Source organism: Scatophagus argus, chromosome 14 (genome assembly GCF_020382885.2).
Source record: "Scatophagus argus isolate fScaArg1 chromosome 14, fScaArg1.pri, whole genome shotgun sequence".
Classification (NCBI taxonomy): Eukaryota; Metazoa; Chordata; class Actinopteri; family Scatophagidae; genus Scatophagus; species Scatophagus argus.
The window spans coordinates 8,279,800-8,307,090 of record NC_058506.1 but is presented as its reverse complement, the minus strand read 5'-3'; the positions used below and the strand labels follow the sequence as shown (position 1 = coordinate 8,307,090).

The window sequence follows — 27,291 nt, the reverse complement described above, 5'->3', positions numbered from 1 at the left end:
GTCAGCGTATATTATTTTTTCATCAAAGACTTATCCTGTATTTAGAGTTAAGGTGATGAAAGACCACTTTTTAATTTGTAAGGTTTAAAAAAAAAAAAGTCTAACACTGTCCTCAGAGTCTGAATTATTTTAATTGCCTTTAAAAGATGATGCAGCTTTACACCTTTGAAAAACACACATATTGAAAAACACAGGCCACAAAAGGTATAAATCATACAAGAGATGACTTTAAAAGTCGAGTGTTTGGACACCAAAACAGACAGTAAACTAATCAATATATACACTTACTGTAGCATGTACAAAGAACCAAGTTAATATGCAGTACACTGGGCACATACCAGCTATTGTCAACTGACATAATACAAACACAGCAGCCTAAAGTGATTAAATCATATTACAATTAAAAATGTACATGGGCATCTATGTGGCTCATTGAGGTGTGCGATTATCAGGCACAGGTAATGCCTTCATGTGTAATATGTAATAAAGCTAAACACCATTACAAAAAACAACTAAACAAAGCAAAAAAAAAACCCTACAACATTACAGACCCAATGTTAATTTCAAGGATAAAGAGTAAAATATTAACTGTGTAACAACAGTCTTAGAATATAGTGCATTCAGGAAATGTAAGATGGCTTGTTTAACGTCTTTTTCTGAATTTTTGCATAACTTAAGCATCATGTGCTTCATTACAATACCTATAGTCTGAATCATTTTACTGTTTTTGCACATGCAAATACTGTACTCATAATTTGGGTACTTATGTAATTAATTAAACTTTTGTGGAATTTCAACTTAACTCTGAACTGTTGCTTTCTAAAATGACAGCAGACACTCACTGACGTGTCAGGGCTATAATTTAAGCTGTTTTGTTGGGCTCATGTCTCATGTATCACCTGTATTTGCCCATAGCTACTGGATTCCCTCTTCTCCCTTGTTTATTTTAACATAGCAGATATAACATAGTAAAGATGGAGACATTCATTTATGCAGATAAAGTACCCTAAACATTCCACTGAAGTTTATCAAAGAGTCACATACAAACAAATCGGTTAATGTGAACCTGACTGTTATGATCAACTTATCACTTAACACTGCACAACAAAATGCTATCATGCGCTCTGACAGCATGCATTGACCAATGGTGACATTATCAGTCAGTATACACTAAAAAAGGTACTCGGAGGAATACATGGATGTCTATGCATTGCTTTCTGTGAAGCTAAAACTTACATACGGTTATACAAACACATGATGCATGCATCTACGAGCTGGTAAAAGAGATGCCGAATTGTTAAAAAGTGGTGAGTTTACAGAGTTATAGTTAAAGTTTTGTCTTTGTTAGTATAGTGAAAAACACATTGATTTGCTACAATTCTACTTAATTTACTGAGAGATGCTGTTTCATATACACTCTGCACCATGTAGTCCAAGCTGTATGCAAAAAATGCCTCTCGCTTTATTTATTTATTTATTTATTTTCAAATTTAACAAATGTATTCATCTTAATTAATTGCTGCTTTAACGGCTTTATTCAGATGTCCGTGATCGGCTATCTTCAAGGCATTCCACAGATTTTTTTCTTTGCTTTCATCTCTGAGGTTTGGCAGGGCCAGTCAAGGACTTTAACACTTTAACATCTGAAGCCCTTCCAGTTTTGAGTTGACATTAAGTTTCTGTTTATTGTCCTGCTGGAACATTACTGCCCAAGCTTAAGATCTCTGTGACTCTGAATCAAGTCCTCGTTCTGTATTTTCCTGTATTGCCATGCTTTCGTTCTTGTTTCCCTGCAAGTCTATCAGTCCCCACTGCTGCAACCCACCGCCCACAGCACAAAACTGTCAACACCAGGTTGGGGACAGTGGATGTGTACAGAGCTGCACTTTCCAATATAGCAGAGGACTCAGTTGTAGATTTATCAATTAATCTTTTGCTTCTAGCTCATATAATTAGTCATATGCCCTTGCTTTGCTTTGCTTTTACAAAAATAATCCAGAGTGTAGTTTGATACTTTCTAAAAGCACCACGTCTAAACAGACGTAGTCTGGCTTATTTCTGCTGCAATTTCTTTAAAATTTCATCATTTTAATTGAAATGTATTTATTATTCAGACTTGGTGCAAGACGTAAAAATATAAGTTACTGTTAGCTCACTAAAGTTGCCTTGCTTGGATTGAACTGTTAAGTCTTATCTTATTATTTAATTATTAATAACTTTGAAGCTGTAGTGTAATAAAGTATCAATATTTCTTCACAAGCTATTTTCTCAAACTTTACCCATATCAGGTATCGTCTTTAACAGGTTTACTCACTACATATTTATAAGTTAACACTGTAAAATTAGTAACATTGAGAAAAAAAGCTCTACAGATTTGCTGTCAATGTGATGAGAAAAGGTGCCAAGTGCAGAGCGACAATAAACATGCAGTGTGTTTTGGAGATGGCTGCAATGTGCTTCATTGACTACTGTTTACAGTTTTATAGTATAGAACTCAGTTCATTTCTCTTGTGATAATCTCTTAGCTGAGATTTTGCATTATTCTTTACTTTCAGTACAGTACTACTGATCATGTATGGTATGTCAGAAGTACTCAAAAACAAATAGTAAAGACCAGATCAGATATTCTTCTTAACACTCAAAGTGAGGTTTTGTTTGTATGCTTGCTACCAAATACAACACTTGTCCAAATACTGGATGAATACAGTATGGTCCATACATTTTTTTTTATTGTCAGATAATCAAATAGTGAAAAGCAAATATATTACAGCTGCCTTCGATTGCCTTGAGAAACACTTCAGTTGGCTGTGCAGCAAATCTGCGCCTCAAAGAGGCAGAAAACACAACTGAGAGCAAATCTTCTGTGACCCCTGCAGTAACAGTTATCTGTTTAATTATTACATAGTCAGATTTCCATAACTAGCACTCCACTCAGTTTCATTATAATTCAGGTTAACTATACACAAAGTATAATGTAGCACATCAGGTCAAACTTTTACAGTTCAACTGCTTGTTTACCACTCCTACACTGACTGTCATTGTAATATTTTATGCAAAGCAAAGCCACTCTTGAATGTCAGGAATTTCCAGATTTTGCCCATTCATTAGAAAGCTTCATAAAACTGATGTTAAAGTTAAATTATGAAAATTAAAAAACAAACAAACAAACAAACAAACAAACAAAAAAAAAACAATCTGAGATCTACAGTTCTGATTTTAAGGCACTTAAGCACTTAAATGTCTCCTAAGCTGCATTTACCACTCTCAATTTTACCAGAAGGAACTTCATGGGTGCACCTGAAGGCAGCACTTAAATAAACAGATTTTGGTAAGTTGATGGAAAAAAGTAGGTGTATCTTTCTGTGATCCAGTTCTCATCTTTGGGCAGTTGGTTGTTTTATCTTTTTGTTATCGTGAACACTTCGTCAAGTGTATGTATAATGAAGGTCACGTGTGAGTGTGTGTGTTGTTAACCCTGCTACTTTTATGTTGATGTAATCATGATTTACAGACTTACTGCGTATGTAAAGTAGTATCTCTGCTCCAGGTGAAAACAAACTCTGCTCTCAGAAACAGCAGAGCTGTCAGCAGATGATGTTTTGCAGTGCCTCAGGTAAAAGCTTTAATAGTTCTCAACAAACTATCTCAATTATGGCTAAAAGGGAAAAAATGATTCCAGGACAGGTCTAAGAGCTATTAGACTGAAGATTTTGGGAGACAGTCCCTCTGTTAAAGTTTACGGAGGCAGCAAAGATGAGTCACTTCTTGATTTAAAAAAAATCCTTATACTCATGAAACAAAATGGGTTTAGCCAAACCATTCAGGATCTTTGGTACATGTACTGAGATTATTTCTCCAATCATCTCTGGAAAGCTGACCTTGGTGGGGAGCGACTGAGCCTTGACAAAAAGTTCAAATGTAAACTTATGGAGCTTCTTTACTGTCTGAAACAGAGGAAACACACAAATAAATTCTGAATTAGATTTACAATGTTTTGACAATGACTCAGGAAAAAATAAATATTAATAAGAGACACCCAACTTAGACCTAGACATCCAATTAGCTCTTCCCTTAAGCCATTGGCATTGCCAAAAAATGAGAGCATTGGAGGGCTGCTAATCATAATAAACTGAATATCTAAATAAGCTTTTTTTATATGCTAATATTAGATCTCAAGGCTAGATTTTAAGGTATGAGATTCTGCAGTGTGCTATTTAAAGCACAGCATCCCCTGTGACTTAATTGCATGTACTGCCAAAAAATGTTTTAAGCAAATTAGTACAATTACAACTCTCTTCTGCTTTAGACTGCTTTCCCTGCTGCTCATAAAACGCCAGCATGTTTAGATGTGTTCAGCTTTCACGAATGCTTACATGTAATTATATATTGACTTCAGGTTGTTGCATGCACACATATATTCCGTCCCCACAACAGAAGGGAAATTATATTATAATTTCCCTACCAATTATATTATAATTTCCCTTCTGTTGTGGAGAAGGAATATGTGTGTGCATGCAACAACCTGAAGTCATTGGAGGCAGCGAATCTCACCATCTGGAGAGAGTCCAGGAGTCGGGTGAGTTGGTAGAACCTCTGGGAACAATTGGCGGGCATCCGATAGTTGATGAGACGATCGAGTTCGTTGATGTAGGTGAGACGCAATTCATCAAAGTACTTCTGACTCTTCAGACCCTCAACTGGAACTGGTGAAAACACACAAACAGTTTTGACTGCATGCTCAGCAGTTAAATTTCTCACTTGCTCTACTGCCTGTCTTCTACTTGGAGAAAGTAAGGTTGTTTTGACCTTTTGATGCTCTCTAGAAAAGGACAGTACTTACGAATGCTGAAGAGCAGCAAGGCCTTCATGCAGAGGAACTCTTCCTGAGTGATCTGCAGCAGAAGGAACTCCTGTGAAAGATGTCTCATCCGTATGCAGTGCTCATACATGGTGGATATGTGCATCCGATGCCTGCAGACGAATAAAGATCAGAAGGCGAAATGTGAGATAATGGAAATGTTCAAATCACTACAGCTGAAGGCCAAATTGCTTTACACCTGGGACATTTATTCTGAAATGTATAATGTCAGAGGTTAGATCCATATCTATTAAAGGTGCAATGACAGTGAATAATCTTTCAAACAGTACAGATTTCTGCTGTGTGATCTTTGACATCTGTAGTTAAAAACACACAATTCGGTCACTCTATAACTTCTTCCATTACAGCTGGCTTTAAAGTTCAATGAGAATGTTTTACTCATTTACATTCTAATATTGTAACAGGAGATTGGATATTTCATGTTCATTATGCCTGAATAATCTTCAGTTATTTCAGCAAGCATGAGAGAAGCAGAGAGGGAGAAAGTGTTTCATCTCTTCCAATATGAAACAATTCTGCCTTATGAATTAGGAAAAATACAGTTTCTAACATGCTGTGAAGATAAAGGTGAAATATGACATACTTAAAGAATTACTTCAATACTGGTATTTCACCAATTCTGGAGCACAGAAATAAGCATAATGTGAAAGAGTAATGACATAAGAGTGAAATAGAGCTGAATGTTCTCTATGCCTCTAAAAGTCGATGCAGGATTTCAGATATGTAGTTATATAAATACACATTATACACAGACCAGTGTATAACACAGACACAATCCAAGAGTTACACAGTTTCTGTTTAAAGTCGACAGAATAAAGAAACTTGATGAAAAGTGTGATTGGTAATGATGTTTCTGGTGAATTAGCACTCAACTCCATAAACTGATAAGAACTACGCTGAGCTGCTGTAGCTGCTTTTAACATGCCATGTAGCCGACTTGATGTGACCTTCTAACCGACATGAAACAGTTCACAGCAATGGATGAATCTATGGATTATTTTGAGTAATTATGTCATGATTTCTGTTATGTGTTTTTTGATGATTTGAGCCCCATGGTGCCATCCAGTTTCATCATACTGAAGAGAAGGCAGACGTCTCTACAACCGATATCTCAAACTCACACCGGAATAATCTAGATGGATAAACAGCACTGCAGGTAATAAGGAAAATAAGTATTTTTTATTTGGAGGTGAACTGTCCCTTTAATTAAATGGTTAGTTCAACACTTTGGGAAATGTGGTTAACTTTTGCGCTCAAAGACAGATAAAAAACTGACACGACTCTCATGTGTGATTAATATATGGCTGAGCCAGCAGGTGATTAGCCTGGCTCTGTCTGAACTGAACAAATGAACAACAACAAACACTAGTTAAATCATGTTATATCTTGTCTGTTTGATCTGTACAAAACCAAGGTGTGAAAACAAGAAGTCACTATTTTACAGTCATTGTTTCCAGTCTTTATGTTACAGTAAACAACCTGGCTCCTGGATGTATCCTTAAATTTACTGCATAGATATGAGAATCAGTCGTCTCAGTTCACTGTTAGCAATAAAACTTTCCCAAAATGCCAAACTACCGTTTTAAGTCAGTTATATCAACAGCTCAATTGTTGCTTTGACAACCTGCATCTGCATGCAAAACTGTGCAACCCTGGCAGATTCAAATTTTGCATGAGCTGTATAATGAAACAAAGTTTACCGCAGATCTGTCCTTTCATATGGAAACCTATCTTGTTATAACAATTAAAGTAAAGCAGAAAACTGTATGCCTCATGTTATTATGCTGGGTCCTTATCCAGATGAGGTGTAGGAGTATACCTGTGCCTTTCCTTCAAAGAAAAAGCCTGAAAATTTCACTCCTTATTTCAGTCGCCAATTACAGTGATAAGACCGGGTTTTTAACCCTCTTAAAGGGCAGACTTGACTTGGCAGGAGACCGCAAGCAGCGAATTTAAAAGATGACAAGGAGCACTTCAGTCCATTAACAATTTATGCTCACATTTCTTTCAAATAGCTTGAATTATCCACTTCTCTGATTTAGGACCTCCACCAAACCCATTTCACTCCTAAACATCTGAATTACTGATCCTCCACACCTTGAGCACACCAAGCATAAATGATAATCAAACTGATCTCAAACTTTAGTTTCTGACATGTGGATGCTGGCTCTGGCAGAGGTTACTGAAAATCTGAGGGAAACAATCAAAATTTTACCTGTAGTCACAACCTTAATTTGGCTGTGACAAGTATGAATAAAGTTTGAGTTTAAATCAGTGTAGAAGCAGTTTCTGTTCTGTGTCAGTCAGCGTGCATTTTTACATTTCCAGAAAAATCAACATAATCTGTTGAGCTACTTGATCCAGTGCAGCATTCAGCAAACACATTCAATAACTGTAGTCTGCTTCATAGAAGACTTGTAATCAAAATTTCATCATCTTATCTATTAGCAAAATATTACAGTTGCACAATCATAATTTCTGGTGTTGCTGTGGAGGAAACTTTCTAGAGTTTGGAAAAAAAACAAAACAAAAAAAAACAGTGATGATGATTTACAAAATTGAGGTTAACATCAGGATAGGTTGGCCTGTGCTGTAATGCTCAACCTCCAACTTTCTAAGGCTGATGTGTATTGGGTGCTTGTATTTCCAAAGACAGTCTAGGTCTTACTAAAAGAATGTACTGACTTGCAGCTGTATCTGAGCAGGAAGAGAAACACTGAAACGAGAGGAGAAGAAGTGAATACATCAATTTAGTGAATTTGTGCAGACATAAGTAATGATGATGATATATAACATATTGATGCTTCCTACCAGGCCACATACACTCTGTTTCAGTTTCTCTTTTCTGTAGTCTGTCAAAAAAATTGCAGATATTTTGCACTATGATTGTGGTGTCACATTCAAAGACAGTAAGGATAGCAAAAAAGAAAAGAAAATAACACGCTAATGGATTTCTTTCTTTATGAAGTGACACAGTCTGGGTTTAGTGGACCGAACAGCAGCCCTAGAGCTGTCTGGTAGCAAGATTCTAGGTGTAATTAAATGCAAATAGCTGAACTTCTGCTACGTTAAACCCTCAGTTAATTCTCATATATCCTGCTTGGATAGTTTGAAGAACTACTTTTTATGCTCTGTTTAATCTGTGTAGGTTTACTGTGAGCAAATGCTCTTGGTCATCCGGAATCCGAGCAGCTTCAATTGAATAGCTTGGGTTTACTTCCCAGCTAGTGAAGATCAAACTAATATCTTCCAGTTACAAGGCTACTACCATCACGCTCTAGTTACATTCATAAATATTAATTATTATTGTGGTTTTCTGTCTTCTTGACTCCACAGAGACACTAAAAGATATTAGTACTGTGGCTTGCATTAAAACCGGCAGCTGTGAATGTGTTAATGTTAGTTTAATTAAAGCACTCTTATCATGATGCAGGCTAACATTTTTTGGGGTCATTTTCTTCTCAATGTGACACACCTAGATCTATCATGACTTTTTTTTTTGGTCTTTTAACACACTTCAGGGTGTATTACTGAACAACTGGACCATTACGACTAACTGTGATATGCAGCATGAACAGATGTTGACCAAATCATGTTAACACATGATATGTCTGGCCTATCAAAACCTGGTCATAGTCTGTGAGTCTCATTTGTATCTCAATCAATATTAAAACCTTCTATGAACAGTATTTAAAAGTACTTACCTCCTAAGTCTAAACCCAGTACTGAAAATATATGAAATTGATATATTTACAAATCAGTACATCACTTAGATGTTTTAAAGAAGGCAAAATACATACATTTAAGTCCAATAATATTCCTCTCTATCACTCAGACGGGGCTCATCATTGTTGTTGTCTGTCATGAGTGATAAGATCAGATCTATCAGTCAGTCTGTCAGTTTCATTCGCCATTTGTAAGAGTTTGAATGCTGCAAACTAATGTCCCTCACTTGTAATATCACAGCAACAAAAGAACACCTAAGGAGGAAATTGGATGAACAGGGTCCTAAAATCCTGCCATCATTTCTACTTCTACATTTCTAAAATTCTGTCTTTGTGTTTGTGCATGAGCAGGAAAGAAAATGAGAGAATGATGAAAAGAAACTGGAGTGTCTGTTACGTACGACAGCACCAGCTTACACACTGGAGGGTGGGGGGGGGGTGACCTCTGCATATAATGAGGAACACAGCATGGTAGTCACCCCTTGATAAAATTATTTTATAGAACATAACTGAATTGAAGAATTTAGAATTGTACATACTCATTGAACACGAGATCCGGGGCAAAGTAAAGCATTCTGCTGTTGACGTTCTTATAGGACCGCCATCCCAGGGCGAAAACCATCACCCCCATCCATGAATGTTGAATGATAGTCATTTGATCATCCACATGGAGGTTTCTAAAACCTACAGATAAAGATTCAATATCATGAAATATGTCACAACACAGCATATTTTGTACTTAGTTAATCACAGATTTCTTATGTAAAGTGATACTCCGTTCAAAATGTTTGGAGTATGGAAGAAGCCATTTTGAATATAGTGTGGGAGCACATTGTCCTTTCTGCCGTAGTTTTGAATTAGTCTGCCTCCCACTCCATCTGGGGGTCTGGGAGGGCTCTTTGTCTCTATGGATGATCATTTCTCAAGAAAAAAAAAAAGTAAAACAATTTGTGGAATCCTTGATTGGCCAAGAATCTTTTCAAGCCCCACTGATTTTTAAAGTATACATGAACCAGGCATCTCTTAAAATATCTGGACACTGTTTTCATTGCCCCCAAGTGGCCAAAAAATCACTTAATGAGGTCTCACTTTGTAGCATCTGTTGTCACATTTATAACTTTTATTTTAACACATTTATGACTCCCTTTTTGAAATGAAGACATAACTGCCCGGCCCATAAAAATAAATAACATAAAAAACTTTAACTCTTACCTGGCAATCCTTTTGCCCATTTGACCACTTTGACCAGCTGTCTCTCTCCCAGCTCGTTGAGGCTGGTGAGCAGCGTAGCAGCTGAGTCTGGTTGGCCATAGTCGTGTCCTGCATTCACCACCTCAGGCTCAATGGACTCCAGGATGTTGAGGAAGACCACTTGAGAGTTGAAGTTCAGGCCTGATTTAGGAGAGATATTCTGGACAACCTCTAAGGAGTCCTGAACAGAATGATCCTCTTCAGGGTTTTTCTGCTGTCCGATCTTCTTTAGTTTACGTGCTACAAACAAAAGCAAGATGCTGAAAATCACTTAATTTGTAAAAACACTACAGCTATGACAGTTAATGTTATTTAATTGGTGCAGTAAAAAAGTATTCTGTCACATAACCATTTAACATGCATGCCTGGTATTCAATATTCAGTGATTCTGCATGACATTACAGTCAATTCATAATCTTTGCACACCATATAAAAGAGAATAAAGAGGTAAAAATCAGCTCTCAGCTCAGTTTAATCCCATCAGTCCAGGTGTGATGCATCTGATTGATTTTGACTGACTGCTTTCTTTCTCTAAAGACCTGTGACTGGAGCCATGAATTTCTTTGATTTTAAAATCTTGTACTACTCTACACTACTACACTTCTAAATGTGATACGCAAAATGAAAAGATGATGCTTCAGAGATGAGTTTCCCATTCAAAAAAAATAATCACAATCACAGATACTTGTACAAATACTGTATTTATCAGCACAAAACTCTTGATTAAAAATTAATGAATGATATCCTTGCAGGTCACTTATTTCTAAATAACACAATCTGAACATATGGCACACACACCATGGGTAACTGCTTTGTCTTTGGAACATTAGAGTAAACTTGTGCAGCAAACATGACTGTGCTTATAATTAATACAATTCTACATTTAAATCATCTGCTAGAAATGTCTCATACTACACCTGTGGGTCATAAAAACCTTTTAAGGGAAATCAGTTTTAGCCAGCCAATAGACTGGTCTTCTAATAGCTCTGAAGATATTGAATTGTATTCCATTTGAAAGATAACTCTCTGAACAGATGAGCCTCATCTGGTGGAAAGACCTGCGGTCATCATGTGCATGAGCTTGCTGGTAATGATGATATATAAATGATTTTCCCTCCCCCATTATTACTTTTTTTTTTCCATAGAAGGTTTTACGGGATGTTGAGGATATGCTTGAACTATACCGCTCACTAAATCAGAGACAGAAAAATGTCAACAAAAAATATTGTAGGTTAAAAAAAGATTTTTAAAAAGGTCCCCCATCAGTCCATCTATATTTGCAATTTCTTCCTCCGCAAACGCTGAACGTCCTGAGGCAGCTGCTCCATATGACAGCCTGCACTTACAAACTAAAAGGGAGTGGGTCCTTGATTCAGTGGAGCAGACTGTCATGTACAATAAGGAGCAATGCAATCAGAATGGAAATATTAAATTCTACTAAGCAGCTGGACAACGTATTAGGTTGTTTAGCAATTACTACATTCAATAAAGGACTGTTTTAGTTCCACTAGAGACCAAACGGCTGAACTTCAGCTCAGTCTGTTATTTCAGACTGGCACCTGTGCTGGAGACTGAGTGACAGACAAATAGAAATGGTGACTGCGTGCTGTGTGCACTGAAGAACAGACACTTGTGTAGTTCAGTTAAGTTTAAATGCATTAGAGAGGGATATGCATAAATATATTTAAAATAGAACTCACCCAATTAGTTTAGCAACTGAAGTTTTAGCTGTAAGAGGTAAAAAACTCCAGGTCTTTATATGTGGAGACATATTAATTAAGGTGATTACACTTTAATCCATTTTTATCAGTGTTGACTGAACATAAAAACTAACTGGTAATTGTCATGCAATTGCTTCTTTGCTGCTCCTGTGTAGAAAATGTCTCATTAAAACTGGAGCCTGGCTTTTCAGTTCAGTTGGATAAATATTGAATTGCCAGTTATAGACACAACTTAAGTCTCTCTCAAAAGTAGCAGGGGTGAAAGCAAATTGCAAATTGTATAAGAAGGATAATTTGTGAGTCACACACTTCCATATCTGATCCAATAACAAACATTTCAGTGAAAATGGTAAATTAAAAATCCTTCCTTGGGATTCTCAGCTGTGGCACAGGCAGCTATCTGGTGTTTGCAGAGTGCAGTGTAAACACGTTGGGTTGAGCTAACCTTAAGATCACCATGCTTGAGTTGAAGCCAATATAAACAGAGGGTTGATATTCATCCGGTGAGTTCAAGCGTGCTCTTCGTTACGCTCACAGATTCACATTCGGAGGTACAATTTATTAATCAAGATGTTGCCAGCTTTCTGCACAAAGAGCCACTATACTCCAAGTGACCAGCATGCTGAGCTGTGGTGTCAGTATCATACATTATTTTCAGCTATAACAGATGTCCAGAGAATAATCTGCAGACTTGCCCATTACAAGGCCATTGTCACTCAAATCAAAACAAGTTGCACATGTAAAATTTATTGGGCATTTTCTGCTCAATGTCCTTAGATTTTTGTTCACTTCTTTCTGTGCCATTACCTGTCTATCATCATTATCATCACAGCCATCTTTATTGTAACTAGCTTTTCAGTCAGTTGAAATGCCTTTCTGTGTGCCTTTTGTGGATTCCGCTTTGGTGCCCAGCTTGTAGATTTCATTACATCATTAGCTCACTAATGTGAGTTGTGTTTCTGGCTGTGTGACAGCCTGACAGACAGAACGGGAGAGAAAACGAGAAAAATAATAATAAAAGCTACCACAGGGTCACCTGTCATTTAAAAACATCTTCCCCTTACGCTCTAGTTGTCTAGTTAACCTCTAGTTAACTCAAGTTAACCTATCAGCCACAATCCCAAAGGTTTCTAATAAAAATAAAATTAATTATGAGCTGCAATGAATGAAAGACTACAAAGGACAGCACTTTACATCAGAGCTCTGTATAAAAGGTAACATGCTATTTGGGCTAATAATGGAATGATGTTAAAATCTCACATGTAAATTTCAATGAAATGTCCTTGATTCAGATCTGAGAACTGCAAAACTACTGCATCCCCTTGCTGTTGCTAACTAACACCTAGCAGTTCCTTTGTAATAATGATGTATAAGGGCTGAAAAATCGAAACTCTCCTGCTACTCAATCAATAAGAGGAATTTCAGAATTATTTACTGATAATTAATACCACTAATCTATTTTTACCCCACTGTTCCTCTCTTTCACCAAAATACCCCCTTCATATAACCCTTATTATTACTACCTAAATGTTGAGATTTAACATGAGCATTGTTCCATTATTATTGGGAGAATATCAACTGACTTGCTATTAACAACCAGTTATTAAACTGAAGCTGACAGGATTACTCGATTGATGAGTTTTGTGAGCAACAAAAGATCAGTTGCCGACTGTTTTAATGATCGATTAATTGTTGTTGCACTTTCTAAGAAAAATTACAAAAAGGTCCTCTGGTTCCAGCTTCTCCGACGTGAGTACCATAGCATTACTTCATTATAACAAGATATGACTGAGCTGTAATGCAAAGCGCTCAGAGTTCTGTGCTTTAGCTCCTAAATGGTTTGAGAACACTTAGGGATCCTGCAGGAGAAGCCAGACGAATTTTCTGTTGAAAAGAACATTTGGGCTGCTATGTTGAGGACTGATGGTTGAATTAAAAATTAGTTGTGAGCTAATACCCAAACAGCAATCTGGGAGCCATGCCCTGCAATGGAAGTAAGTCATGGCATAACAGCACTACTTTTTGTCTCATGGAGCCTGCTCATCACAAGAGTTTAAAACCAAGCCCATATAAAACTATCTTCCAAAGAGATGGGATCATTCATTCAAGAGATTTCATCATTTCATGAAATGGACTTCACTAGGTTAGAAATATAAAACATTTTTTGAATAAGTGATTTACACCTGCACTGGAATGATACCACAATAGTCCTACATGGCTGCACTGCCTTTTTTTACACTAAGCAGTCAGAGGAGATTGGCAGCTTTGTAAAATCATCAAATTAAATTTTAACTTGCCAGTGGAATGGTAGCTGAAGTGGTTTCTGTGTGCACTTTGGGTTAGAGGCACAAGTTATTCTAGAAGCTTCTTTTGAAAAATGGTCCAGCTCCAAACCATCAGGAGCTGAGGTTCCGAACTGTAAAATGCTGTAGTGTGATAGACACTATGATAAAATCGATGAAGTGTAACAAGCTGAAGTGCAGATGTGCTCCCTTCATGTTGCTGCAAAAAGAGATGTGGTTTGGCAGCAGGAGCCTCCCTGCTCAGCCTTTATTTGGGAGTATAATTCACATTCCAGGGATAATATGGAATTCAAATTACAAAAAACAAATCTTCAAGCAATTTATGATAAACTCGACAAATGCAAGATTTCCAGATCTCTTTGCTTTTCTTCAGTCCTTCAAAGCTACAATAAGATAATATGATCTAAAAATGCAACATATATCATTTAACTGATAGAACAGCCATTTGCAATTTTCCAATAAATGAATCAAAATCCAATTAGAGGAAACATGAGCTTTTTTTGTATTTTGAGTGAAAAACCTGAGCATATTAAAACCAAATGTTAAAATTTTCTGCTTCCACTTCCACATATGATTGTCGTAAATTTTTATGTGAAATACTGTGAATGAAATTCATGTCTAGGATGAGAACATAAGAGGAGGAAGGCTCTTTTTAGCCACAACTAGGGAAGGTGTGCCTTTTTACTTACAATCGCAGCATTAGATCACATTTTCCCTCTATGAGTTTGTCAGTGACTGGTGGCAAAATTGCCAGCATGTCTGCAGCTTTAATTCACATGTCTCATGTCAGCTTTGTGCTTCCAGTACAATTTTCGCCGTTAACAGAATGAGAAAATGGAAGAGAGTGAAAATTGAACACAGGACTAAAATTAGTCCACTACATGTCAATCTTTACAGCCTAATATGACGAGCAGGTCTGGGTGACAGTAAGGAGAAGTGAATGGAATAGGTCTAAATTGCATGGCAGCTCAGTCAGGGGCTTGATTATCAGTAACATCCCCTATTGTGATGATGCTGCAATTGAAGAGAGCCAGCGAAGATGTGCGGTGCAGGGAGAATAAAGTACTTGGTCTTGGAAAACCATTAATAGTTTCACTTTTAGAACTTCACTTTCTCAGTCGACTGCTTTGTTCATTTGGTATGTAGTGCACAAATATTTATTATATTACATACGGCACAAATGTGTATATTTTAAATGCATATTCATATTGCACACATCCTACGTCTGCAGTGAAATGCAACTGCTTATTAAGTATTATTAATAAAATAGTCAGTGGTTAGTGACGCTATAATAAACCACAGCAATAAAAATAAACAATAATCGTTTCTTTTTTAACCAGATTTTATTGCATTAATCCAGCCTACCTCCAAGAGTCATTCCGACTTCAAAACACTTCCTCAGCCGACAGGACGGACAGTTCTTTCTTCTTAACTTATCGATAGTGCAGTCATTTTTGCTTGCGCACAGGTACTTCTGTTTGCCTACATGGACAGAGAGACCAGAGGTTACTTTTCATTAATAATGCGATGAATGATTGAAAATCTAGAACGTTGGATGTACAGAATATATTTGCTTTGACTGAAATAAAAGGCTGCCGGTTTAGCTGCTGAACGGTGGCATCAAAGTGGTGAAAAAAACCTCTTAATCAGGTGTTAATGTGCGAGGAACCAAGCACAGCATCCAAGTTGCCCCCAATAAGATTTACCTTCTGCAGCTCTTTTGAAGAAAACCTTGCAGCTGCCACAGGTGAGAGCACCGTAATGACAGCCAGATGCCTCGTCTGAACAGATCAGGCATGTCCTTTGTGGTGGAAAGAAGAACTCCATGGGGAATGTGTGCTCTCTGCCAGCCTCAAACCTGCAGTCAGACATATGAAACTGGACACTCATGCAGGAAAAACAAGTTGTTGATCATCTGCAGGTGACTGATATTTGACTGTTGGTAAATTCACTCATTTATTTTCAGTTAGAACCCTTTGTTGATGTTGTTTCACTTGTATCAACTAGATCACTGCCACTTATTATTCATTGTTTTGATGTTTTGTGACAATTGTTTTGTTACAATTTCTTTTTTCTGTGTGATTTCACCATGTTGTGAGACTAACAGCCTGTTTGGGACAAATAAAGCTTAATCTTGACCTCATACAAGACCACAAGTGCTTTTAACCTGTTAAATACTGTCCAAAATGTAACCACAAAGCAGTCACTGTTCATTGGCCAGAACCACGCCAAGGCCTCTCAGTGAGCGATTTAAGGAGAGAGAGTGTGATGTCTGAGGATGGTGTGGGAAGGATTTGAGCGCCAACGCCACGGCCAAGGGGTTGGGGGGTAAGGGGCCACGATGGGAGCCCGGCTTCGGCCTTGAGCAGTGAGATATTGGAAGAGACTCAGACATAACGTTGCCTCAGTGACGCGCAACTTTAGATATCAAGGTTGAGTGTAAAAGAGACAAGGATGAAGTTTAACAGAAGAACCTCCACTTAGAGGACAAAAGAATTCAGACACACAGAGAAACTGAAATGCAGTTCATGCCACACACCTAGCTTTTAATCTTGACTGACCTCGCTCATAACACTATAAAACTGAAGTCTGTTAGAGGGTGAATGCAACGTGATGTAGCTTGAATAATGAAAGATGAATAATGACAGAATTCCTAAATGGTCTGAGATCCATCAACAAGAAATGTGAAAAACATTCACGTCAAGATCACTTTACCAACTCTCTGTGGTCACAGACAATCCCCAGTGCAACAGATGCAGAATACACTTTGGATTAGAAATATTTACACGTGAAGGGGTCGGGTTTTTATTTTTTTAAAAAAGAATACAAACCAGACTCAAACTCCCTGTTATCTATAACTGTAAATGTACATACGATTCCTCCAGCTTCTTTCTGGAGCTTTTCATGATGCTTAATTGCATTTTAATGGGACAACCGTTTAGACTGTCAGAAACCACAACTAATCTTGTTTTTGAAAACAGTAACTTTACAAGTTTTAAAAGGATGATGGTAAGTTTATCATTTTCTATACCACTTTAACTGTGCGGATACACAGGCAAGTTTACCAGCCTAATAAAAACTGACAGAGCATGGAACTTGCTTTTATGGCTTGGTATAAAAAATGGGGTGGTGCTACCTTTCAGTTTTAGAAAAATAAAAATATTATCAGGATTATTCATGGTTTGCAAAGGCATAAACTACTGTCCCATTTACGCTTCACTTCGGCCCAGAGAATACAGCACACTGCTATGTGAGGTTGTGCTCTACATATAATACATATACACTTGTAAGTGGAACACAACAACAACAAGATCCTGGTGAAGTTTCAAAAGTAGGGCCTATTAAATGGCTGGTGTCTGAAAATTTAGAGTTTAGTTTTTATTTTACCAGTTTTTAAATGCACGTAGATAGTGCAACGACAGAGCCAAGATGGCAATCTAAGAAGTATGTGGCAAAAAGTAACAGTCCACCCCTCCCTCCTTGTCAGGTGCTGATGCATCTTTAACAAGTGATCGATTTTTGTGCTCATTTTGAGGGCACCGGCAACCAGCAAGCAAAAACAGCTGAAACACCTTCTCAGCATGACATCAGGAAGGATTTCAAGTGTGTGAATACCAATAAGGCGGCAGGACCACATGGGATCTCAGCGGGTGGAACAGCTGGTGCCAGCGTTTACAATGATATTCAACCTGTCCCTGGCTCAGCGTGCCACACCTACATGCTTCAAGAAGTCCACTATCACTCCTGTGCCCAAGAAAACTAGACCAGCCTGTCTGAACGCCCAATGACACACCCCACTGATGAAATGCTCTGAATAGCTGGTCAAAGATTAGATCTGTCTGGATATCATCCTAAGCGATCAACATGAGATGAAATGGCACCCCCCCCCCCCCACACACAACCCAAGAAACTTGTGAGATTATGGCTCACTGCTACAGCTCACTGATTAACACCTTAGTTCCGTCCTGGCTCGTCACAAAGCTCAAGGATCAGCGCTTAATCACATCAGTGTGCATGAGGATTCATGACTTTGTGATGGACAGACCTCAGACGGTGAGGATGGGAGGACACACCTCATCCAAGCTCACCTTTAACACCAGAGCACCTCAGGGCAAGACCGTGTAGCCACTTTCGCCTCAATCACCATCATCAAGTTTGCTGATGACACAAATCTGGAGGGCCTGACCACCAATGACAACAACAACTGAAGGAAAGAGGACTTGACCCACTGCTGTCAGGCAACTTTTACCTCAGACGCTCGGGTGATTTCCAAGTGTCCTCTTCAGCACCATCAAGAGATTCAGATGAGAATCTGATGAGAAAAATCACAGTCTGGTACTTAAACAGCACCAAACGGGACTGTGAGGCCCTGTATAGAGTGGTTCGCTTGGCTGAACAATAGGTGGTGCTCTACCCCGCCCAAAGGATATTTACAGCCACCCAGGAAAAAGAATGATCTTTAATAATGTACTGTATTGTAACTGTAATGTTTTCTAACTATAAAGCTAAGTAAAATCTAATTTAAGCAGTTGTATATGGACAATGCTGTTTGATAAACGCAGCGGAGTATAAGGACATTTCTACATTTAGTACTGGTGCATTCACAATATTTTTCTAGGTCGCAGCATATCTGATCAGATAAATATAAATATCATATTCCCCACACAAAATTGCTTTAGTGTGTCTCAGCTTTGATTTTAATTTTGTTTGCCTCATTTCATTCTGGAAACTTTGCATAGTGTTGTATATGTTTGATCCACAAGGTAAAATCTGTTTTCACTCACGGCTGAGGTAATGACGTGAAGGTCCTCCCCGGTCACAAGACATACAGATCAAGCATGAGATAGCATGGAATTGCAAACACATCCCACAAACTGTATGTGCACCAGTATTATCACAAACCCGCTTTCCTTAACAAAGTGCTCAGCTCCCACTCCACCACCAGCCCCGGCCATTACCGCTCACTGCTTTGGGTGCCTGCTTTGAGAGACAGGGTTAGAGGCTCAGCGAAACAAAATTTCAGCTGCACTTTCCCTTCAATTCTTGTGCGACTCACTCACTACCAGCTTGAGTAATATATCCACCTCGCCTCATGGAAGGCTACGGTCATGTGCAATGAGGACATGGACAGAGCATGCCAGGGTAGGCAAGTATGTACAGATCTGCAAGTAGATATGCCTATCTACATGTGAAAAGACTGAATGAAATGATCAGATGGGCCCTTAACAGCACACAAAACAGAGACACCTGACTTTTCTAGTTTGTTTGGTTTTTTGTTTTTTTTGTAAGAGGATCTGATTTATTGACTGCCCTGAACTGAACTTTACTATCAAAAGTTAAAAACTATTTTTAACATTTCAAAGTTAACATGGCCTAATGTGGCCCACAGATCTGTCATGCTATTGCTGGTCTGTCAGTCATAGTCCCAGAATTTAACTAACGCTACAGCCAGCTGTACTGGCTCACTGCCACAAGAGGCCCAAATGTATAAAACACGCTGATGTCTTCATCGATGGCACCGTACACCGTAGTGAACTACATACTTTTGGTATGGAGGCACAAATTCTTTCAGCAGAGCTTAATTCAACAGCCGAAACAAGAGGCAAAGCAACAGGTGCTCACTCATGGCAGAAAAGATATTTATCTATTTGAGACACACAAAGGCTCAGCAGAGTTCAGCCTGTTGCAAATGAGTAGCAGATCACTGCAGCTACAGTGAGGGGTGAGGATGTTTGCAGTAGGTTAAATATATTCACTTTTTTTATTTATGTTTATTTGTGTTAAAAAAAAAAATAATGCAAAAAAACTGAGCTACAGTTACCAGATCCCTGTTTCAGCCAACTTCTCTCATGAGGCGACTGCCAAAGGAATCTTACAATGGAGCTGCTGAAATGCAGAGGGTTGCTGTCTTCCATTCGTTTATGCTGAACATCTCCCTGTCCTTGTAGCAGCATAATGCTGCCGACATCATGCACCAAGATGGGTACAGTGATGAGCTGTGTTTCAGTCATTTAAAAGACACTCTGAATGGAAAAATGTGGAACGAAATCAAAACAGCCGTATGATATGTACATGCACACCACAGATGGGACTAAGTCAGACTCAGGTCAGGGAAACGCAAACCTCTCGATGCGTATTTCTGGGTAACTTTGCTAAGTAAAACTGGAGCACGGTTGGATCAAAGACCAGCTCTGGGTTTCATTCAGAAACATAGTCCAGCTAATTCAATAAACCTGTCTCTCAGAACAAGCCGCAGGACTCGAGGTGATAAGCAAAAGAGAAGCTGGATCTCCCAGCGCTCCAAGGTCTTGTGCTCTTGTGTGGACATCCTGCCAACCTACAATTCTAAACTGCAAATCACAAAACCTCCAAAAACCCCATTTGTGGTCTGGCTGGGGACCACTGTCACAGATTGCTCCGTGTTTCTCCCTGCTGCCCACAGTCAAAATATTTATTAAAGACAAATAAACACAATAATTAAACGACACGAGCACGTACATTTTGCTGTTAGGCCGAGTATATGTCTTCTTAAGCAGATGAAGTCAGCCTATACCCTACACCTGTGGGTGTTCGCAGCTGGCTGCACTGTGCTCACATTGTAAAAACAGCTGATTTCTGCTTCCTTTATATTCCCGGCTTAGATGTTTCTGGTTTATTACTGTACATCCACAGTGGTGCAGGGTCTCGGTGTACTGAAGTCAAATAGCCAGAGACACTGGTGTCAGTGCTGTCAACCACTCAGCCAGCCCAGTGAAATCACAGACAGTCAGAGGAAGTCAGCTACGTGACACCTCTGTTTGGTGTGCACACGGTACCTTGTGGCTGCCATGCGAGCGTTAATGCCTTAAGAAATACTTACGGACACAACACTAAAAAAACAAGAACAACAACAACAAAAAAAACCAAGTGAAACATTTGTAAAATTATCAAATGCCTATAAAATTCTAATAATTGAAACTATCAGGATCCGCCTCCACTTAAAAACGGATATCACAAGCCCAATGTGACTTTCTGGTATTTCGTTGTGTGTGTACAGTCACATCAGTCTGAAAGTGTGAGATCAGTCTAACAAATAAGATTTGATATTTTCTTACAAGAAAACTTTGCTCACAAGAAAAGCCACATATGACAAGACAAAGAATGCATTTCAGTGATGAGAACGGATTTTTCCACCGGTGCACTGGGAAATAGTTGTAGTCCTGTTTGAGAATAGAATCACGCTTTTTCTCGTCATGTTCGCAGGTGAACCAGACAAAACAATGAAAACTCAATTTTTCATGTTTGATGGAGGCCAAACAGGTTTGAAATGAAAAATGAAACTTGAAGTCTCTGATGAGCAAAACATCTTCAAGTGTTTACCTTAATAAAGCAGAACTTTATAATGGATTTATAATGGAGAATTACTTAAATTAAAGGAACATGTAAAGGAAAATGTATTTTGCTTCCACTCTCAAATAATCTGAAGGAACTTTTTAAAACATGCTAATGATTTTACACAGAAAAACAGTCGGTAGTCAGCTTACATCTCGCACATGCCTTTAAAATGTCAAGGATGTGAACTATCCACATATATTCCCAAATATGTCTAAAACGCATTAACCTACAGCCTCAGTTTTATGGACTGAACTTTCCCACTTCATGTATTGTAACTTCACTTCACTTACACTTCGGTCTATGCAGTAGAAAATGTGGTGAAAATGAATGTTTTTTTGAGTTTGACAACATCTGTTGATTTTTCACATTTGGTTTCTAATTGAAAAAGTGTAGAATAAAGGCATTTGCTGTCTTTAGAAAGACATTAAACGGTAAGAAATACATTTTAACACTTCGATTAAATGCATCTGTTCATGTGTGTTGCATTTTGTTGTAGAACGTCGATATACACTTGACCAAAAATACTTAATACATGTGGGAGAAACTCCTCAGATGACAGATTTTTTTACACTCAGGTCTGGGGTCAGTTTAAGGTCACACGGTGGTCTTCATGGGCTCGGAGAGAGTTTTTTATCGTTTAAGTCACCTTTTTAGCTCCCTAAACATTCGTGCGGCATTTTAATCACACGACACATTTATTGTTGTTATTATTATTATTATTATTAATATTATTATTATCATTATTATTATTATTATTCTTTCAGCTTACCTGGTGTCACTGTAGGGGACATCGAGCCATTCGCCGACTTCAGTCTTCACATAGTTGGAGCTGGGATAAGGCGGCCTCAGCATCCCGCCAGAGTACCACTGGTCGGGGCACACGACGCTCCGCTCATATGGATTACATAATGCGGTGTTGGCTCCTGTGCTTGGTGCGTTCATGCACTGCCGCGAATCCCAAAACTGAGAGCTGTACTTCTCATTAAAGGTGTAATTGCTGCCCCACAACGCTCTGGCAGGTCCGGGCTCCTCGGTTTTGATTCTGATGCCGTATTGCTCTGGCTGATAACCACCGAACTTGTTCTCCATGGCTTCCCCGAAGTCTCTTGATTCATCGGGGGGGTTGTAGACACGGCACGGCCTCTCCGTAGCCTGGCCGAAGTGTGCCAAGTTGCCTGGCGCGGATTGGGAATAAGGACAAGAGGCAGCACGCGCTGCGTCCAGGTGATCTACCTCTTCTGAACTTGTGTCATCAGCCTTGCACAATGTGAAGTTTTGCTCATCTACAGAAGTCCGAGCGGAGGTGAAGTGCTGCAGACGCGCAGCAGCCTCTGAACTTTTAAACATTTCCACTTGTTGCTTCTGGTCGTGTGGAGGTCGGTCATCTTCGTCGGGGCTCTTGTACTCGGTGGCAGCAGCCCGGGCTCCGGGACAGTTCAGAGGCACGGCTCCAACTCCGAACAAATACTCCTTTCGTATGTGGTCATGTGCAGCGCACGGGGGGAGAGCAGCGTCCATGTCGCTCGTGTCATTGGACTCCGTGGTCAGTCCCAGCGACACGGACACAGCTTTGCAGAGCTCCCTGGCTGTTTCTGAGATTGTGGCGCAGGCAGAAAAAGAGCGACTCTCGCCCACACGACAGCCAGCGTTTAACAACTCCTCATGAGGAGCAGCTGTTTGACAGAAGTGTTTTTCCATGTCACAGGCTTGCGGAATGATGTGTCCGGATCCATAAGTGCTCTGGTCTGCGTTGCCGGTCTCTTTCAGCCTGCCGGAACTGTTTCCCGATGAGTTTTTGGTGAAACAGATCCGACTTTCCTCAGGGTTTTGCGCCATGCTGAGAGCGTTCACAACGCGGTCTGTCTTTAATTTCTCAACCCCTGGCCAATTTTTTTTATAAGATAACTGTCGGCTAGTTTGGCTCATTTCCCAGAAAGTGTTTACTTGACCGAGAGACTAGAACTTTGCACGACAAAAGTGTCTACATGTCCCAGTAGTCTAATTGTTGCTGTTCAACCCAACTCTCACGTTGTGGAAAACGTTTAGGTCCTAGGAGAGCTCAAGAGTCACAAACTCCTCCTAAACTGAGATCTCAAGAGTCAGGGGCGCACAACTTCGGTTTGACTACAAGTGAATTCAGGACAGGATTTAGGCAGCCTATCTGACTAGCGATATCCCCCCCCCTGAAATAAAAGCAGTGCGTTGAATGGTTAAATCATCAGATCTGGCACTTTGCTTGAGCGAAAAAGAGACGTGAATTCACGTGTATTATTAACGTGCCATATTGTAGGCTATACACAATCAAACCGTCTCATTTATGTTATAAAGTACTTTGTGTCTCCAGGGTTTATTTTAAAGCATTTATCAGTCTCAAAGGGTGTATGGATCGTATTTTATCAACGTGCTGTTCACTGTTTACCAGCAGGGTCAGTTTGACCCAGACTTAGTAGTTCACCTTCCACCTTCTATCCTCACTTAGGGACTATCAATAAATTACTGTTTCATACAAACCAGTTTTATGTTATTTATATAGTTTTGCGCTGACCTGCTCATTTTAATAACGATTATGAGTAAAAACGTAGGCTACACTGTTTGGACCGATATAGCAAACAAATTTTATTGCTAATGTGAAATTTAATGTAATTTATTTTTGATAAATGTTTGAATAGAAAGTAATTGCATTTTCATGAGCTCCCAAGTCAGGGATTACAAATTAGTACAGGACACTTGTGTGTGTGTTTGCCAAAACTGTATTCCTACACTGGACAAGGCATGCCTCTTTTTATCAGATTTTAGTGGGGTTTTTTGTTTGTTTGTTTGTTTTTTGTGCTTCCAAGTCAAGTGACTCCAAGTCAGTACCAAATAATATTTTTACACTGGACAAATAGGACACATCTCCTTTATATTGGTATTTATTGTGTCTTCTATTATATTGATATTTTGATGAAATAATCTTGATTTCTTTAAGTAGTCTCCATGTCACATCATCCAATGATTTCAACTCAATAGTAAATTGTAATACTACACAAACCACATAAGTCACATTTCTTTATATTGGATAACTGAAATGAGAGGGATTAAGACATACAGGAAAGCCAAATCATTCAGCCAAGCAATCACAAATCACTGTCAGTCATGCAACATGTTTGTGTGCCTTGACTGCACCACTCCATCGTTGTGGTTGGACATGGATGGACAGATCTGGCATCTTCAGTGTTTTTGTAGGACTTCCTGAGCTTAAAGTGCCTCTGTTTATTGAAGAGAACCCTTTCAAAGACTTTTGAAAGTGTTTGAGAGCACCTGGAAGCTTTTGGAAATTGTGGTGCCCCTTTCCTGTTCTCGGAAAACTTTTAGCCGTCTCAGCTTCTCTTACGATGATGGCTACTTGGATGATATCTTGCTTATAGTTCAATTCAGAACTCATGTTGTCTAAGCTAATTTTGTCATTTTGGTTGCAAAGCTCTGCTTTTAGATATATATGGATATATATCTGTATATATCAGTGGCACTAGAACAAATTCCTCATCTTCAGTGACTGCAGGTACATCTTCATTTTCCACAGCTGCTGTCATCAAAATCCTTCAGTATAAAAAAATTCCACTCTGCACTACATCTGATACCTAGCTGGTGCACCATAATGTTACTGTGACAGTAGCTAATATAACCTTTTTTATTTTAATTGTGTATTTATTCTTATTAAGAGTGAGACAACAGTGCCAGCATGAGGTCAAACAGAAAAACACATGACCTGACTGACCTGCAGTTAGAAAGCCCTAAATAAAGACTGCAATACTCTTACGTAACTAAATGTCTAACAATTGTATGTGCTTTTTGGAGATAAACATTGTCAAACAGACATTTAATACAATTTAAACCTCTTTGAGGAATAGCAGGCAATTGAGATGGACTGAATAAAAAGAATGAAATAGACAAGCACGAATTTAAGTGTCAAACATCTTAAAAGGCAGTCTGACAATATTACATATGATGCAGCTGCTTTTCCCATCAATTCCTTGCAGGTATATACTTTGAATACTTTGGCTATAATTTAAAATAAATGTTCTGTGACAAGAAGAAAGTTTGTGATGGGTGAGTTAGCAGTGCTGAAGAGAACAAAGAACTTGTTGCTGTGTGCATCAAAACTAGAAGTACACGAGACACAGCCTATGTGACTACATCAGCTCCCCCTGAATCAAACTATCAAAGATGCTTGAGCTGCCTCTTTCTCTAATTTGATTAAAAGGAATAGAAATAACCAAAGATTTTTGTTTGCTACTATTAACCGATTAAATCTTCCTCCTCTTGGATTGTGAGAAATTTTAATCATTTTTTATAAATAAGATCAATGACCTGAGGTTTACATTTCCACCCACACGGAAAGGAAATATATGGACATATATCCAAATATATGCAGAATATATGTTGTATGTATGCCATATTTAGGGTCATATATGTGCATGTGTGTGGATATATAGGAAATATATGTGTCATATATGATATATATATATATCCTCATATATGCCACAGTCAGGTGCATATACGTCATACATAATGCCTTATATATAGCTCATATATGTCTGATTTGTTGCATATATGTCATACATAATGCCTATATCTCCCTTCATTTGCAAGTGATGTAATGCGCATATATGTTCAAACAAAATGTATTTATGATTGTACTTTTAATTCAACGCAGATTGAGCTTTGCAGAAGAAAATTCAGCGTATAAGACAATAGCTTTTGATTGTTTTATTGCATGCAGCAATTTTTAAAGTGGCCTCACACTCATCAACTCGATCCATACAGCGGCGACGGGCGAACTACCGGCTCATAAAGCCGAACCGACACACCCGGCTTAGCAGGCTATTGGGCTCGGAAGTGTGACGTAGCGGAGTGGGGAAACCGCGATGCATTGTGGGCTTTGAGGGCAATGCGGGAAAAGTGTGTTTACGCCGGCTGCATGCGTGACGCTGCTCTCGCGTTCTGTTGTTTTGTTTAAACAAGTTAAAACATGGCGCTACGTTAACTGCCGCTAGCTGGTTTTTCTCATTTTCCAACGGGGACGCAAAGCCAAGCGCCTCGGCTGATCCTGATGTCTCCATGCAACTGGCCACTGTTTACGTTCAGAAAAGTTTGTTTTGCTGGAGTTTTGCTACATCACGGCCTAACAAAATGAGTTAATTGAAGTAAGTGGACTTTAGAATATTTTATGCAAACTAAGATCGTAGTGTTGTCATATATTCACACCAGTGTGTGATAAAGAACATTTTAAAAAATATCCCCATGTGGTTGACAAAACAGAAGTATTTTGTTCAGTAAGGACGTACAATTACTGCACTTTAGTAGCTTTAAACTCCATCTCATATCTGTAACAGGAAATGGAATAAGATAAAATAATCAAACAACTTAATGTCTGTATCTTATTCAGTCCTGTGAAAATGGAAACTTAGTCTTCCAGCTTATCACACTGGATGTACATGATGTACAGCAGAGCGGCTCTGTTGTTGCATCATGCTGTTTGATTCACTATACAGTCCCACATGGAAAGAAAATATATGAACATATATGTTTTTTATCTATGCCACATATATTTTCCAACATATGTGCACATATATTTACATATACATGTATAGCATATATGTACATATATATCCATTCCATTGGATCTGCTAACTCTGTGGACACTTTTAAGAAGCTTTTAAAATCGTACCTCTAAAGGTAAGCTTTTTATAATGTTCTGTTCCAAAGGTGGTGTTTAGCTAATTTTAATTGTACGTTGTTTTATTGTACTGTATGTTGCTTACTCTTCTGTGTGTTTTCATTTTACTTGCTCTTTGCTTTGCTTTGCTTTGCTTGCTTTTGCAATATATAATTTTCTGTGTTTTTCTTGCGTGAGGTACTAACTCTGTGTTTTTAAAAGTCCCCTATAAATAAAGATTTGCTTACTTACTTATGTATCTGATCCTACAGGAATTGCAGTGTGAAAGCAAATGACAGAACAAGATTGATGACCTGGTCAGCATGGTGTGACTCGTTCC

The 27,291-nt window shown here is 38.6% G+C and overlaps 1 protein-coding gene across 1 annotated transcript; it reads right to left on the bottom strand.

Annotated features, from left to right (window-relative positions):
- Window positions 1-112: 112 nt before the first annotated feature.
- LOC124070361 (androgen receptor-like) lies at window positions 113-23,757 on the bottom strand. Its single transcript, XM_046410208.1, has 8 exons — window positions 22,023-23,757; window positions 15,586-15,737; window positions 15,245-15,361; window positions 9,817-10,095; window positions 9,144-9,288; window positions 4,841-4,971; window positions 4,552-4,703; window positions 113-3,944 (listed from the first exon to the last, which is right to left on the bottom strand). The coding sequence occupies exons 1-8, from the start codon at window positions 23,177-23,179 to the stop codon at window positions 3,771-3,773; spliced, it is 2,307 nt and encodes a 768-aa protein (XP_046266164.1). The 5' UTR covers window positions 23,180-23,757; the 3' UTR covers window positions 113-3,770.
- Window positions 23,758-27,291: the final 3,534 nt, after the last annotated feature.